The sequence below is a fragment of the Rattus norvegicus genome, chromosome 1 (assembly GCF_036323735.1).
Source record: "Rattus norvegicus strain BN/NHsdMcwi chromosome 1, GRCr8, whole genome shotgun sequence".
NCBI classification, from domain to species: domain Eukaryota; kingdom Metazoa; phylum Chordata; class Mammalia; order Rodentia; family Muridae; genus Rattus; species Rattus norvegicus.
Window position 1 is genome coordinate 232,138,100 of NC_086019.1, and position 16,122 is coordinate 232,154,221.

The following is a 16,122-nucleotide window of genomic DNA, read 5'->3' on the forward strand; positions in this document are numbered from 1 at the left end:
TTCGTTCGCTGTGTGTACCCATAATGCTTTATTCATGGGGAAAATCCAGGCACCCTTCATCACCCCACTCCTGCTATGTTTTCAATACAGCTTTTCAAACAACACATTTATTTATGTATTCTTTGGTAATATATGGTCAAATATATATACAATATAACTAGATCATATCCATTCCTTATTCCCCCTGGATGCCTTCCCCCAACAAATACCCTCCAACTCTCCTTCCTTTCTTTTTCTTTTCCTTTTTCTTTTTCTTTTTCTCTTTCTCTAATTACCACTGGGTCCAGTCAGTGCCGATGGCATGCACATGGGTGTGGGTGGATCAACCAGAACATGGGTAATGTCCCAGCCACAACACCCCTAAGGGAAAGGACACTCTTTCTCAGCAACCATCAACTACAGTAGCGTGTTCCTCAGCTAAGAGGGGGTGCTTCATGAGCCCCTTCCTGGCCATAGCACAGAGAAGTAGCTCAGCAGTTAGGAGGACTTGTGCTCTTCCGAGGACCTGGTTAGGCATGCCATGGCCACTATGGGCTTTCCACCATCCACTTTGGTATGCCTGTCATTGTCAGCTCATGTTGGGGAAGTCATGTTGGTGAGACTTCATGGGAGTAACTCTGACATTACTAAGAGATGACATTTCACAGCAAATTCCATGATCCTCTGGCTTTTCAAGTCTTTTCACCCACCCCCTTTTGAAACGTTCCCTGAGCATTAGGTGTGGGAGTTGTTTTGTAGATATATTCATTGGAACTGGACTTCCAAACTCTGTGTTTTGATTGGTTGTGATTTGTGTCCATCATCTCCCTGGTCTCTACCTGTAGTCTTCATATCTCACCAATGTCTGTCTTTTTGTAAGTTATAAGCATACGTCATAGTTTTCAATAATATCTTTGAGATCATCTTGTTTCAGAGAACTAGGCCATTTTTTTTTCTGCCTTGATTTCCTCAGAGGAAAGGAATGTCCCAGGAGCTATGGCTCTTTCTCTGTTGATGAATCTGTAATTGTTTCTTCTTCCCATAATGAAAAATTCTAGAACATTTGTTCTACACATGACTGTGACTGTTTCTGAAGGTAGAAACGAGACCCAGGCATCTAATATGTTCTACTTCTACCAAATCGTTCTCCAGAAACACTCTGCTAAAACACTTCAGGATCAGTTCAACATGGAGCTACCCCTCTCACCCATTTCCTTGCCGATGTTGGGTATTATTGATAAAAATAAGCTACATCCCCCAGTCTTATTTTGTTGTCATTTAAAACTGTGGGCTGTTATTACCTTCTTTCTGAATGCTCGTTCATATATTTAGATTTTATTCCCTCGGTCTAAAAGCCCAACTATGTATACATATTTATGTAAATATAAAATATTTATATACGCACATAATCCGAGTATATACCACAAAGTCCCATCTCTAGGGATTTGACTAACTGAAACAAAAACCTATGTTCACATAAAAGTCTTTATGCAAATACTTAAAACATTTTTATTCGAAGGGGCCAGCATTACAAATAACACTGAATGTATTCAACAGGGTAATGAGAAAACAAGCTCTGGTAAGTGCATGCAAAGATACTGCTCAGCAAAATGATAGAATTTATAAATTACTGCGCAGAAACACCAGATTCATTATGCTAAGTAAAATTCGCCAGCCAGTAAATAATTCCAGTTACATGACATTCTAAAAAAAACAAAAAACAAACAAACAAACAAAAAAAAAGTGAAGACACTCCAATTAGTGTGTCAAGGGAATCACCCTCAGACTACACCATATATTTTCCTGAGCTTTGGGGATGGGTAGCAGCCTGCTTTCTGCACAGGTCTGATCTTAATGAAGCCATTTTGCCTTCCTTGAACACGTCTTTGCCATTTAAAACCATGCAGTCAAGCATTGATCTCGTCAGCTCCTTTATCCCTCAATTATCTCCTGGCCGCTATTACATTTCTCTGTAGTATCTAGAGATAGTTTTTTATGCCCTTATTCTCTGAGGTAATGGCTTTGAATTCCACTTAATGGGCAGAGGTGCGGGGGGTAATGGCCACTTGCACTCCTCCCCCTCTCATCATCCCGTGGGCATTTGCCACTCAAGTCCTGTCGTTGGCATGTCTAAATCAGATAGATAGGGGTGCTGTGAAGGACGAAAGAGAGATCCAGGCTTATTTTTATCACTCAAAAGGGAAAGGTTGAGTTATGTAAAATGCAGGGTCTCTTTTTGTAGAAATATATTCACTTTTTTCTGTTTTTTTTTACATGTGTGCACATGCGTGTGTCTGTGCCTCTGTGTGTGTGTGTGTGTGTGTGTGTGTGTGTGTGTGTGTGTGTGAGTGAGTGCATTTGCGTGCATACACATATATGGAAGTCAGCCAGAGCAACTTGCAGGAAGAGGCCCTTTCCTTCCACCATGTGAGCCCAGGGCTTTGAACTCAAGTGGCGTGGCTTAGCAGCAAGCGTCTTTACCTCCCGAGCTACCTCACAAACCCAGAAAATATATTCTTTTCCTTGAACTATTTACCTGTGATTCTTACACTACAAGGACTCCTTGGATAGACCTCTTTCTACGCTTCATGCCTGCACTGCCACACTTTTGTGAGGATAACAGGTTTTTATGGCCTTTTTGTTTTGTGTGCTTTGATACTAGCCATAGACACAACGATTTGTGTGGGGTTGTGTTTACTTCTTACCCTGGTCTCATATGCCTTCATAATTTTTTGTGGACTTATGTTTGACAGCATCCTTTGGGCGATAGTAGGGATTTTAAGGCAATTCATTTTCTCTAAATGAAGCTGGGGTGATTAGCTTCAGAGTGTTTTCATGCCTTGGTGGTGAGTCAAATTCTCCAGTGATTAAATGTGTTTACGTGCTATTTATTTTCGGTGCATTATCCATAGCGACAGTGAAACATTTCATGGGTGTTACGGGCAGCATCATAAAAGTCCCTGGACTTTGTCTTTCATCCCGAGTGATTAAGGCGATTCTGCAGGAAGGTCACACTCAAGGAGAGTGGGGATATCAAGGAATAGGGTATCATCTGCTTTATTGCTCCACTTTTACTCCCAGTGAACTGGTAAACAATTAAAAACTGAACACATCAGTGCATATAATTCAGTTACTCCCAAAACACCATAAAAATGTCTCCCTGATCAATAATTGCTTATTACGACACACATTTGTTGTGCGGGCTGTCAAGGTGCTCTGCCTTCTTAAAGCATAAAGAGCAAGCTGTGCTCTTCGCCCTACACGGAACAAGCAGTAACCTGGCTAGGAACGTCACCACAGCCTGCTCTAGACCTCCTTCATGGAGGCCCCGGTCAAAGGCTTCTACCCAGCCTTCCCTGCCGTGGCCAGACACTGTCACAGCCTTCTGTGAGCTTTTAAAACCTCTTGACATTTCTCTAGAAATGCCCGTTAAGTTCTAGTTGCCTGTGTCTTCCCCGGTAATTGTGGCATCTTTTATTGTAGACCGAATTCACTGGGGCCAGGTGCTCTCAGCCGCGTGTTCTCCTTGGTACCTTATTCTCAAGAGAATTAAAGTTATAAACATTTGCCTGAAACAGACCCTTTCAGGGCTTTGTAGCATCCTACAAGTGGAATGCTAAAATGGGCTCTTTGCAGAGCTCTACCTCCTGACATCTAAGTGCAGATCCCCTCCAAAAGCAATGCCATTCTGCAGAAATATTAGAAGCCTTTAAGTTCAATGTATTTGTGAAGTAAGCGTCTGGACTTAGAGCACATTCATTGACATAGCACAGGACAGTGTTGTCCCTGATGCTAATGGTGACAGCTAGCACATAACTGTCTTTGTTGCCACCCTAGAAGCAGGAACCATGGCAGGGATTCTGATGCCTGTGTCCTTCAAGAGTTGGTCTTTAGAAAAAGTCTGGGGTGGAGTCTGCTGAGGATGGGGATGGGTCTCAGATCATATTTAGCCTTGGGCTGCATCAGTTGTGAAGAGAAAAGCCAGACTGTATAGTTGTCCCACTATCCTACTCTAAAGTATGGGGCTATTGTATTCCAATACCAATCGTTATAAAACCATGCAGCCATAGGTTGGCATGGGAGCCCAGAAGGTCAGATGAGTTGACAATCCCTGTGCTCACAGCAGCTGGAGAATTATGCATGAGTTGGTAAAGGGCACTTGATTGAGGTCCCAGTAGTTTCTACCACAGTGCCAAGTGTGGCACACTGATTTCCTTCTATTTAGAGACAACCTCAAATTTGTAGAAAAATTGTAAATCTAGAACAAAGACCTCCTCCTCCTTACCACTAATCATGTGGTAAAGACTAAATTCACTACCTTATTTCCCCATCACGCTGCCTACATTGGTGAGTAATGGTTACAAACAAGTACATTTGCCGTTATACTGTTGCCATATAACCCCCACATTCTGTAAATAAATATTAATATTTCATTACCACTAATCTTCAGATTTCACTTTCTCATCAAATGGCCAAGGAATGTTCTTCCAAGAATCTCGTTCCAAGTTGTACACACTGTGCTTATGTATCCCATACCCTTAGCCTTACTCATGCTAGAAGACCTTCTCAGTCTATCTTTTTACTTCTCTGCCTTATGAAATTATGGGCCAGCTATTTTATAGAATGCTCCTCCCTTTGGGTTTAATTGTTATGATATCCCACTCCTCATCAAATCTTCAGTTTATTTCTATCAATATTGATCTATAATTTCCCATTTTATTGAACTATAATTTCCCATTTTATTGAGTGATTTAACTCCTGTCTGTTTTATTTTGATGTTCAAATGGTCTTCAGTTTGATTGGAGTCATTCTCTTTGACCCTTACATCTTTTTTTTTTTACATGTCCCCAGCAGTCATTGATGACATTCTTGCTCTCTGACACAAGATATTCTAGGAACTCTTAGATTTTCCCTTCCTCCTCCTGGAATTAGCTGTGGCTCTCAGAAGCCGAATGCTTTAGTGGACTGTGCTACTCAACAGCGGATGAACATGTGTTAGGTGTGCTCATATTTACTGAGGTGTTACTCCTCACATCCTGTCAGTGAACAGAGTGGAAACCATGAGCTCCTGTTGACACAGCCATCTGACTTCACAGCAATTGCTCTCGCATTCTCCCTTTGATATTTAAACCGCTTTATTTGGCAAAATATGGCTCCTGTGTCCACCATGTTTCTACTAAGTTGTCTAATCCTCCTATGTGTACCCATTTCCCATATTCTCCTCCACCCCAGTCAGCCTCCTCCTCCTATTCTGGTTCTGACGCCAGGCTTCCCATGCCTACCTAGATGAGCCTCTTCTTGCACTGACACAATACCAGGATGCCCCTTGGTACTTGGGGCCTTGTCACCGAGCCCAAGCCTGACACCTCATGTCGAGTGTCCCTTCTTATAATTGCTCCTTTGTTAGACTCGGGCTCAGTGGTGATCACGCTCCTGGCTGCCCAGGCTCAGATATCTGCCTTGCACCATTTGGGCTCCAGTTCACCCCTCTGTAAGGGCAGCACTCTCACAACCAATGCGTTTCCTACCCTATCCTGGATTCCAGTTCCAGCTCCGCTTTTCCCAGGCTGCCCTTTCCAATGCACCTTAAGGTTTTAACCTCGCTGTATAGGGAGAGGGGGAAAGATGGGGGAAGTGTTTGAGAAATGGGAAGGAAAGGAAGACGGAGAGAGAAGGGACAAGAGAGAAAAGGACACTATTATTCTCTGACCCTCACAATATACTCTTAAGGTGAACTGCGGTTGCCCCCCTTTCCACACCCGAGGAACCTGTGGCTCAGAGACATGAGGCCACCTGCCCAGATCTGTCTCTCTTGACGAAGTAATTCACAAGGAGCCAGCATCTAAGTTCAGGCCTCTCTCACTCAGCCAGATCCTGCCAGCTGCACACTCTGGCCTCTAAAGAGAATGCTTTCAAGAAGTCTTTGGTTTTGGGATGTTCCTGAGTGTGTAAAAAAGGTGTTTAAGACCGAGTTTGGCAAACGATGGCTGTATCCATTTCACGTGGACAGTTGTTCTCCCAGTCTGCCTATTTCCCCATCTTCCTCGTCTCTTCTTCACATGGGCTCAATGGGAACTTGGCTTTGTCTGAGTCAGTTGCCAGGGTGGGGTGACTAGGCTGAGATGCCTGTAGCCAGAGGCACTGAGCCAGCGGTCTCACTACCTACTCAGTGGTGACTCCTTCCATGCTGGCACTTCTGGAGTGAGTCACCTCTGCGCTTGCCAGCCCCTACCTCTCCCCAGCCAACACTACCCCTGCTTCCAAGAAGAACACTGAACACTGACTTTCTGAGATTTTTTAGGATGGGGAAGTGGATGCCAAAGGGTATGAGGAAGGGGAGAAAAGTTTTCTGACTCCAACATGGGCACAACAGTCTTACTGCTTTCCAAAGAACAAGTCCCCGAGGCTGAAGTGTGTGTGTGTGTGTGTGTGTGTGTGTGTGTGTGTGTGTGTCTGTGTGTCTGTGTCTGTGTCTGTGTCTGTGTCTGTGTCTGTGTCCTTGCTCATAAGTAAACACTCTTAGAAATAGATGTAATTTATAAGATGGTGGAAAAGGCAAGCTAGCAGAGTGTAGTCCTGGTTGCTAAGATAGCAACACCGTAAGTCTTTCAGCTGCTTCCCCAGTTGTTTGTTTGTCTGTTTTTTTTCTCTGTAACCCAAGTTTTCCTTGAGCTTATAACACTGAACCTTCTTCGGAGTCAGTTCTCTCTGGAGAGAATGGGTCCTAAAAAGTAACTGCAGACACCATCATGGAGAGTTAGAATAGATTCAGAGGGATTGGTGTTCGTATTTGGTCTTTATTTTTTTTTTCTGCTCCACATAGGGCATTAAAGATCTAATAACTACAGGCCTAGTGTATCCTCATTTGGGTCTAATTGCAAGACAACTCTTATTTGCCTATATTTGCCACTACTTTAATTTGATTATTTCCTCTTCCTGGGATATCAGACCACCCACCGTGTGGCCAAGTAGACATGGTGACTAGACCACTCTCAGCTTTACTTTTATCTTCTCAGTTATTTATTTGTGAGTTTAGCTGGTTAGGAACTGCTCACAGGGTGTGCCCAGAGGCTACAAGACAACCATGGAAGTTCCTCTCTCTTTCCCTTATTTGGGTTCCAGGGATCAAACTCAAGCCATAAGTCTTGGTGGCAAGCACCATTACCTATGAGCCACCTTGCTACCCACCTCGGGTTTCTTTTTTCCTTTACACACAAAGAAGGTCCTGCTATCCCCCTCCATGTGACTCCCTAGACTTGTTGGCTGAGAATAACTTTCAAGAAGTTGCCAGATGTCGATTATTTATAATTCACTCTTCATTTACTCAGAACAACTGAAACTAATACTCACTCTCTCTCTCTCTCTCTCTCTCTCTCTCTCTCTCTCTCTCTCTCTCTCACACACACACACACACACATTTCATTTTTGTTTTCAGATATTTAGGAACTCCAAGTAAGAAATTATTATAGTTGTTTTTCTTGATTTTTTTCTAAGTATTTATCCTTATTCATGTATGGCCATTTTCTTCTCTGTTAGTGCCTCATTCAGCCTGCTTTTTGCCCAGCCTTATTCCTTATTACAATAGATTGGGCCAGGCACAGAAATAGCCAAGTAGCACTGAAACTGGCCAGTCATAGTAACCCAGACTTAGAATAGTTGCCAGACTGCCCTTACAGAGAGCCTCCAGGCTTTTTGTCTCTTTTCCTCAAAAGCTTTTTTTTTTTTTTTTTTTTTTGTCTTCTGAGCAAGAGAAGCCCTGCCCTGGCTTCCCAGCCCAAGGTGCTGGGGCATCTCCTGCCTCCTTAACTAATACAGTGAACCATACCTTCAGTACCTGCTGCGTGTGCCTCTCTTCCTGCAATGTCCCTACCCTTTCAGAGACTTATAAAGGGCGTTTGAATCACTGCTGGCTTCCTATGGGTCTCTCTTTACCCATAGGCCATTTGAGCTGCCTAATAGACTCTAACCCATTCATGTCCCTTTACAGCCTGCACAGCAGTCTTTACAGTAAAAGCAGAAAGCACACAAATTAGGTGTGTGTACACTTTGTAGCATGTTTACCAAGAAGCCTTTCAGTCAGAAAAATAGGGAATGTCCATGTTGGTTTTGAAATGACAAATTAGAGCTCTTGCCCTTTCCGTCATGGTCTTACTTCTTCAGTGAGTGCCTTGACCGTTCTGTTTTTAGACTCCTCTGAGAGAGAGAGAGAGAGAGAGAGAGAGAGAGAGAGAGAGAGAGAGAGAGGGGGGGGAAAAGAGAGAGGAGGGAGGGGAGGGAAGGCTGGAAGAGGGGAAGGAAGGAGGGAGAAGACAGAGGGAGGGAGTGTGAGAACACACACCAATGAATCTAGGCCCTCAAGCATGCTGGGTAAGAGCTTGACCACTGACACTGATCTATACTCCCATCCCTCTGACAGAGTTCTCCTGAAGTTTCCAGAGTAGGCCTGTTAGCAAAGAATGTTGGTGCATAAATTATTTTTTTTGTATTTTTCCTTAGCGGTGTCCTGCTTTTCTTACTCATTAAGAACATTGATGTGGAGTTGAAATGGCTTCTTCTTTTTTTTTTTTTTTTTTAATCTTCACACGCTCTCTATTTGCTGCTTCTACACATTGCTAGATTTAGCTCAGCCTCTTACACTGCAGCCAAGTGCCCACAGCTGAAGTGACCACACCTCTACAAGTGGCATTTTCCCAGGCGTGCCTGCCTTTCATAATGGGCCAGCCAGGAGGCCGGTTCATGCTTACAACGGAGCTTTGTGTGAGGGCTGGGCGCGTAGTTAGATGGAGGGAGGCCTTACAACCGTCCTCTGTGCAGCCTCCTCCACTGCTTCCCCGTGTCTTTATTTTTAACCTAATGCCTTGCCTCTTTCTCCCTCTCTCCCATTCCCCATCTCCCTCCACATCGAACTGTGTCAACAATGAAAGAAACCAAGGAAGTCCAGAGTTTTGCAGCTTCAGAAAGACTGGATCTCGCAGAGATTTTCACAAGACGCTTCAGAAACAGACGTTTGAGTCAGAAACCTTGGAGTGCAGTGAACCGGCCACTCAGGTACTTCCTGTCAGCAAACGTGGTTACCAGGAGACAGGCGGCTCTGCCCGAGGCATGCTGTCAATTTTTTAAAAAAAACTAGAGTAAAAGTCAGACTCATGAACATTCAAGTAGGAGGAACTTTTTTCAAGTACCATTGAGTCAGTGACTATTTTCCTCAAAGTGGTTTATAGCTAGCTGCAGAAACTAGGATTCAAATAAGAACCCCAAAGCACAGTGGTTAAAATGGAAAAAGTGAAGGGGCTGTAGTTGGGGATGGGACCAGCAGTTGGTCCCACCCTGTTAGAACCAGGATGAGTCAGTCAAAACTTCACCTTCAGATTGCCTGACCTTTCTTAGTGATCATTCATCATTAGCCTCTCTGGGTTTTAGTTACCTTCCCTGGAAACCAAGGATGATAACTGTGTACCTCACGAGATGGTGAGTATTGAGTCAGAAGTGTAAAGATTTTGCCAGCTTCACTTAGTCTCCAGTAAATGCTGGCTACTGTTATTGCTGTTCCAATTATTTTCACGGAGTGGTTAGAGTTGATTCGTTCAATGCTGCATATACCCATGTCCACAGAAACATTACTCCCAGTAGCCAAAAGATGGGAGCAATCAAGTGTCCATTGTGGAAGGATGGGGCATCAAGAGTGGTTGCCTGGCAACTGGGGAGGACTGGGAAGTTAGTGTGTGGTGAGTACAGAGTTTCAGTCTTGCAAGATGTAAAGAACCACATGGAAAGTAAGGACGGCTGCTCTATAGAATGAAAGTCCTTAACTCTGTCCGAAGATGACTGAGATGATGTTTAGGCTGTGTGTATTTTAGAACAGAAATGTAGAAGAACCAGCCATGGCACACTGTTTTTAAGTCAGTGTGCTTGTCCGTCGAGCTGATGTTGTAGGTAAGAAACCAGACAGAGGTGGATGGGTTCCCATTGCACCTAGAAGCTGTAGCTGAGACTCTGTGGTTTCTCTTTGACGCTTGCTCCCATAGCCATTAGTAAGACCCTGTGACAGGATCCCAGCCCCTAAGACCCTGTGACAGGATCCCAACCCCATATTTCTGTATTTGCAAACTTAACACTCAGCTTTAAAGTGTATTTACACTTTTTGAAGGCTCCTTAGCGTTCGTCTTAATTTCTAGTCTAGAAGCAAGCTCTGAAGTTGATTAGAAAAATGTTCTCCATTCGAAGTCCAGGCTATGCCTTGTCCCAGCTCTGTCTGTTTGCTCCAGCCTGAGACTTGAGCAAGGTTCCCAAGAGACTTGGCTCCGGCCAATAACTGATAGGAACACAGTGACGCTTTCACATCCCTGCTCAGGACTGGCTTATGTAACTGGTGAGTAATGACTTGCTTCCAGGAGAGAAAGAGCACCTCACTTCAGGATAGTCCCACCAGAAAGCCAAGAGCGGTCTTGTCAAGACCTCAGTTTGTTAAAACAAAACAAATTAAACCAACAAAAATCCCTTCAGACACAAGAATCTGTAGGCCCCAGCAGGAGCAGTCTTGAGACATCCCTGAGTCTAGTTCTCATTGACAAATGAAATCCCTGTCCCTCATGAAGACCGATTGTTTTCTGTAACAGACGGGACCCCGCCATCGCTTCAACGTGCTGTGTGATGTGTCTGGGAAGGGCCCCATCACTTCTTGTGACTTCGACCTCCGCAGCCTGCAGCCTGACGAGCGGCTGGAAAACCTGCTTCAGCTGAGTGCTGAGGACTTTGAGAAGGAGAAAGAGGAGGCCCGAAAGACCAATCGGACGGCTGAGCTCTTCGCCCTCTATCCATCCGTAGATGAGGTGGGTACAGGTTCCCACAGGAGCGGATATTGGTGACAAGGGAAGCCAAGTATTTTTCTGCTCTCTGCCACTGTAGAACAGCGTGGAGATCAGATTGCTTACTGTGTGGCTCCCTTTCACTTAAGCACACTTGTATAATTGGAGAGCCATTTATTGATCATCATATTGATGGAATTCTTATAGCAATAACTAGAATTCTCATAGCACTTGAATTTTCTGAACATTTCAAGGGTCTGTGTACAGTATACCACTCAGAGCCAACCATCCAGCTACTTGGGGGGGTGTTTCATAACTAGCCCAACAGAAACACTTTGTTACTTAAAGCTTGGTGTTATTAAAGGCTTTGTTAAGATTTTTCCCCTGTGGCCCTAATGAGCAAGTGGAGACACCTGCTTTGAATATGCTCTGGGCAGAGATAATCACAGCCATGCCCCTAGTGTGTGAAGCTTTAGGATCCTGTTTTCCCAGCTCTCTCTTTACTGAATTTGCCCAGAGCAGTTTAGACGTCGTCTGCAGTTATTTGCTGGAGCACTTTGGATGACGTGAGAGTAGCCATCATTCAACCCTTATGTGCTTTGACTCCTTGTGTGTTATGGGCTCTTTTCAGCCCTTACTTTTGTTTGTCAGGATCCCTGCACTCCAGATCTCACCAGTACAGACAGCCACTCTGCTGTTCATGTTTTATATAAAGTTCAGTTACAAGAACCAAGATCATGGGACTGGAGAGGTGGCTCAGTGCACAAGAGTGCTTCCCAGGCAAACCTGGAGAACTGAGTTTGATTCCCCAGATTCACATAAAAGTGATGGGAGAGATCAGATGCCACAGAATGGCCCTCTCACCTCCACACCTCCACAGAATGGTCCTCTCACCTTCACACCTCCACAGAATGGTCCTCTCACCTCCACATCCTCACAGAATGGTCCTCTCACCTCCATATCCCCACTGAGGCACAGGCCTGCACAGGGGTCCTCATATAAACACGCATGGACAAATGATAAAAATGAATAAGATTTGGGGAAACTGCATCGAAGATAATGTACCTGTCTGTAGATGTAAATCTTTGAAGTTTGGTCCCTGGACCAAGCTAGACATCAGAAAGCCTGAGCCTGCTCCTCTGTGGCTGCTGCTCCTGTGACTTCTTGGCTTCCCACTCCTCCCCACCCCGCTCCCTTTGATTTACTCCCCACTGCCCTGTAAGGAGACCTGAAGCAGCAGGAAGGAGCTGCAGCTTCAAGTCCACTGTGGCAGTGTCACACAGGACAGTGGCCTGCTCATCATCCAGCCCCACCCCTAGGAGGACGTAGAGGGAGATGTCCCTCAAGCCCTGAACATCCCTTGCCTGGAGTCACATTTCTGATGACCACTGAGCAGGGCAGCTTACGTTTATGTGTCCCCAGTTGCTTCTCTTTTGTCTTTATTTTCCACTCATCTTGGTTTCTTAGCTATGTGTCTTAGTTGCAGTTTCTTCTGAAGCAGATTAAAGATAAACATGTTGGGACAAGGAAGACGGAGCATACTGGTGGCCAGAGTTCCATCCCCAGAACCCACATGCTGGTGAGAGAACTGACGCCTGAAGGTTGTTCTCTGACCTCCACCCCTCCTGCCCCCAGCACAAACAAATATAAAAATAAATGGGAAAGTTAAAGACTAAGCCGATACACTGAAAAATAGATTGCTCATCATTAAATCGATCAGTAGGTACCTTGGGGCTGGGAGACAGCTCAGTGGGTAAAGTGTTAGCTGCACAGGTGTAAGAACCCCAGCACCTACATGAATGCTGCACATTGTGGCGTGTGTCTGTAACCCCGGCCCTGGGCACAGAGACAGACGGATCCTGGGGCCAATCTAACCACAATGGTGAGTTCCAGGTACACACACACACACATACACACACACACACACACACACACACACAGAGAGAGAGAGAGAGAGAGAGAGAGAGAGAGAGAGAGAGAGAGAGAGAGAGAAAACAGACAGACAGACAGACAGACACCCCCACACACACACGGGACAGATGTTTTTTTCTTACATAGAACACATAAAAAGTATTTCATAAAGAGAAAGTAAAGAGGAACTAATTAAAACCTGTGGGTAGACAGATAGGGAGAGATCAAAACAAAGTTTTAGTTAAACTAGAACACTGCCTTTTACTTTGTGGTGACCATAATTAATGCTATGGTAGTGTACATTTTTAAACTGTTCATAAGAGTAAACTTAACTTTCTCACCACCAAGCACAATGATAAATTTGCAAGGTATTGTATAAGAATCTTCTGCTGCTGGGTGGTGATGGTACACACCTTTACTCCCAGCACTTGGGAGGCCGAGGCAGGTGGATCTCTGTGAGTTCGAGGCCAGCCTGGTCTACAGATCTAGTTCTAGGACAGCCAGGGCTACACAGGGAAACCCTGTCTTGAAAAACAAACAACAAACAAAACTTCTTCCTACAGTGAATACATACGATGTCTCGTTTTATCCCATAAATATAATTTTACTATCAATTTAAATGTTTGTTTTAAAACTAATTACGAAGAATTTGGGCAATATTATCATCACCGTATTTTGAACTAGGATCTAAGAGTGGAAACATTTAAGCAATTTCTTCAGGATCCAGCTGTTGAACTAAATTATAAATCAGGGGCCTTAACAGTCTCTGTGCTTGCTTACATGCCTGCATACAACAACCTGGTCACAGCACACACTGTTAAAACACAGATGAGTTCTTCTAATGTTTCAACTTTATTCACATTAAGACTTTAAAAAATCAGATTTGTCAAGAAATATTGGATCTGACAGATTTGAACTTTACTTTCTTGCTTTCTGCCCATCTCCATGATGGAGACACTCAGTGTAACACAAGACAGTAAAGTGGACATTGTATGTGAGAAGAAGGTACAGGAGGGGACAGGATGACTCAGACACTCACCATCTCCCTGGATTGAGTGGGAAGATGTTCAAAAAATGAACCGTAAACTGTTGTGTAGAGCTTTGATATTTACGGCTTTTGAGACAATGCAGAAACTCAGATGGGGGCTGAAAGTTATATCTTACCTGAGGTCCCAATGGCTGCTTTTATGGAATGGAGAAGAACACGGTGTAATTAGCATACCAGCTGCTTGTAAACTGGAATGTGTAAAATGCTTGAGAGCCTCTACACCACCCTTTAATATTTTGAAGTTATTCTCAAAGAAATGGCATTTGTGCTGGTCACTTGAACTTTAGCCGAGAAAGACCTATGGAACAGAGGTGAATTCTGCCCGCTCTAAAAAGATTATAAATGCTGATTTTTTTTTAATGACATGAGATTATTTTATGTTACCCTATTTTATTTCCTAGTAAAAAACATTAGAAGGGCAAACTCTTTTGTTGAGAATTTAAGAGTCCATAGAAAAGGTCAAGGGATTTAGCTACCAAGTCGTCAGCATGCAAGCCCTTCCCTAATTCAGACTCATCCTGCAACAGACATCCTCTGTGTTAATCCTTAGGATGGCATTGTCCAGCTTCAATAGGAGGAAAAGCCCTTGGTCCTGTGAAGGCTCATTTTCCCAGTGTAGGGGAATGCCATGGTGTCCAGGTGGGAGTGGGTGGATGGTAGTGGGAGCATCCTCATAGATGCTGGGGGAACGGGAGAAGGGGATGGGAAAGGGGATAACACTTGAAATGTAAATACACAAAGTATCCAAGAAAAATAAAATTTAAAAAAAATGCCCTTCTTTTACTTCACATCACAGAGTAGTCTACTGCATAGTCTGTTGGTTACACATGATGGAACCTAACTAAACACGCTTTTAAACAGAGGAGGAGGGTACTCACTGGCTCTCATAACAAAATCACAGGAGTCAGAAGTGGAGTTGGCACTAGATTACCAGATCCATAGCAAATGGAAGATATCATGCTTTTTTTCTTTCTCCCTCCTGTCTCTTCTCTTAATAGAAATGCATACACATATATGGGCAAACACATAGCATTTATATTCCTCTATATACACATAAACACACACACACACACACACACACACACACACACACACACACACACCAGGATGAGGAAAACCTCAGGAATCCACTCAATTAGGAAGCATCCCATTTCCACCTTCTGCTACTTGGGACTTATCTCTTATTTCTGGTACATGTGAAGCCTCAATAAATTCAGACACAAGAAGCTTAGGAAACCTGACTTAGCAAACTGATACAAAGTATTTTGTGACAGTAAAAGATGGGAGTTAAATTTCAGGTCAACAATGTTACTACTGATGTTTTAAAGTCGTCCCCCCCACCCCCGTGTACTGTAATAGTTACATATGAAACTCTCTGATGTGTGGGGACTTGCTTCTAAGTAATCCAATATTAAGTGTGGGGAACAGACAAGGGAGTGTAAAGGCAAAATCAGGCAGCCTGTGCTGACATTGTTGGAGCCAAGTGAACAAGAATAGTGGTTCCCTTGACTAGTGCCTCTACCTCTATGTGTTTAAAATTTCCTCAACTAATGATTATTTAAAGAATATTCTCAAAGTTCTAATTCAAACCAAAGCTACTATTAGAAATACTAAATGTGATGTTTCCTCCAGAAAGTGGGTCTTTCCTGCAGAGGTATCTGCTCTGGTAACCTTGACAGTCCCAGCTTTCTCTATAGGAGCCCAGCTCACCTCTGCTGAGGGCAAGTCAGTAGTTCTACCAGCAAAATGCCTCTCAGTGGGTGCTGGAGAGGAGGAGGGTGGTGGTAAGTTTACTACTTGGATCATCCCACCAAACTAGGTACAGAGGTAACCATGAGGTGGCAAGTGCTTTTGGGAAAAGTGATTACTGAGCTGTGTTGGGGTGAGAGAACCCTGACCATTTATTGGTCAGGAAAAGACAAGAGACAATGACCCAGTGCTTTGGCTTCCTATGAGCATTAGCCCATGATTCTACACCAGTAGGGTAGGCTAGCCTGCTGTGAGAGTGTGAATTAAAGCTTCAAAATTGCATATTATTTGTCTTTGCAGAATAGGGATACAGTTAACATGGTCCGTGGCACAGATTTAAATGTAAAGTTGTGATGGAACTTGATGGCTGGTAGCTCTTAGTCAACACCCAGTTGTCTTACACCTAGACCATCAGCATATGTTAGCTGCGTACATGCATATAACTTATAATTCAACTTCAAACCTATTTAAGATACTAAAAAACAAACCAAGACAAGGCTCTATTATAAATATTGATAGTTATTTTGACTCAAATTTCAAGTCTGAAATCTGAAATTTCAAGTCTGAAATAGACAGCAAATTTATTTATTAAAACTCTTGCCAAGAGGCTAGGAGGATGGTTCAGCAGTT

The 16,122-nt window shown here is 43.7% G+C and overlaps 1 protein-coding gene across 3 annotated transcripts in view; it reads left to right on the plus strand.

The window, feature by feature from the left end:
• Dock8 (dedicator of cytokinesis 8) overlaps positions 1–16,122 on the plus strand; it is a 193,363-nt gene that overhangs the window by 62,632 nt on the left and 114,609 nt on the right. For all 3 annotated transcript variants that reach the window (XM_063271698.1, NM_001037793.2, XM_008760310.4), the window contains exons 5-6: positions 8,904–9,027; positions 10,596–10,808. In XM_063271698.1, the coding sequence (XP_063127768.1) occupies positions 8,904–9,027; positions 10,596–10,808 (337 nt within the window). The remainder of the gene's footprint in view (positions 1–8,903; positions 9,028–10,595; positions 10,809–16,122) is intronic.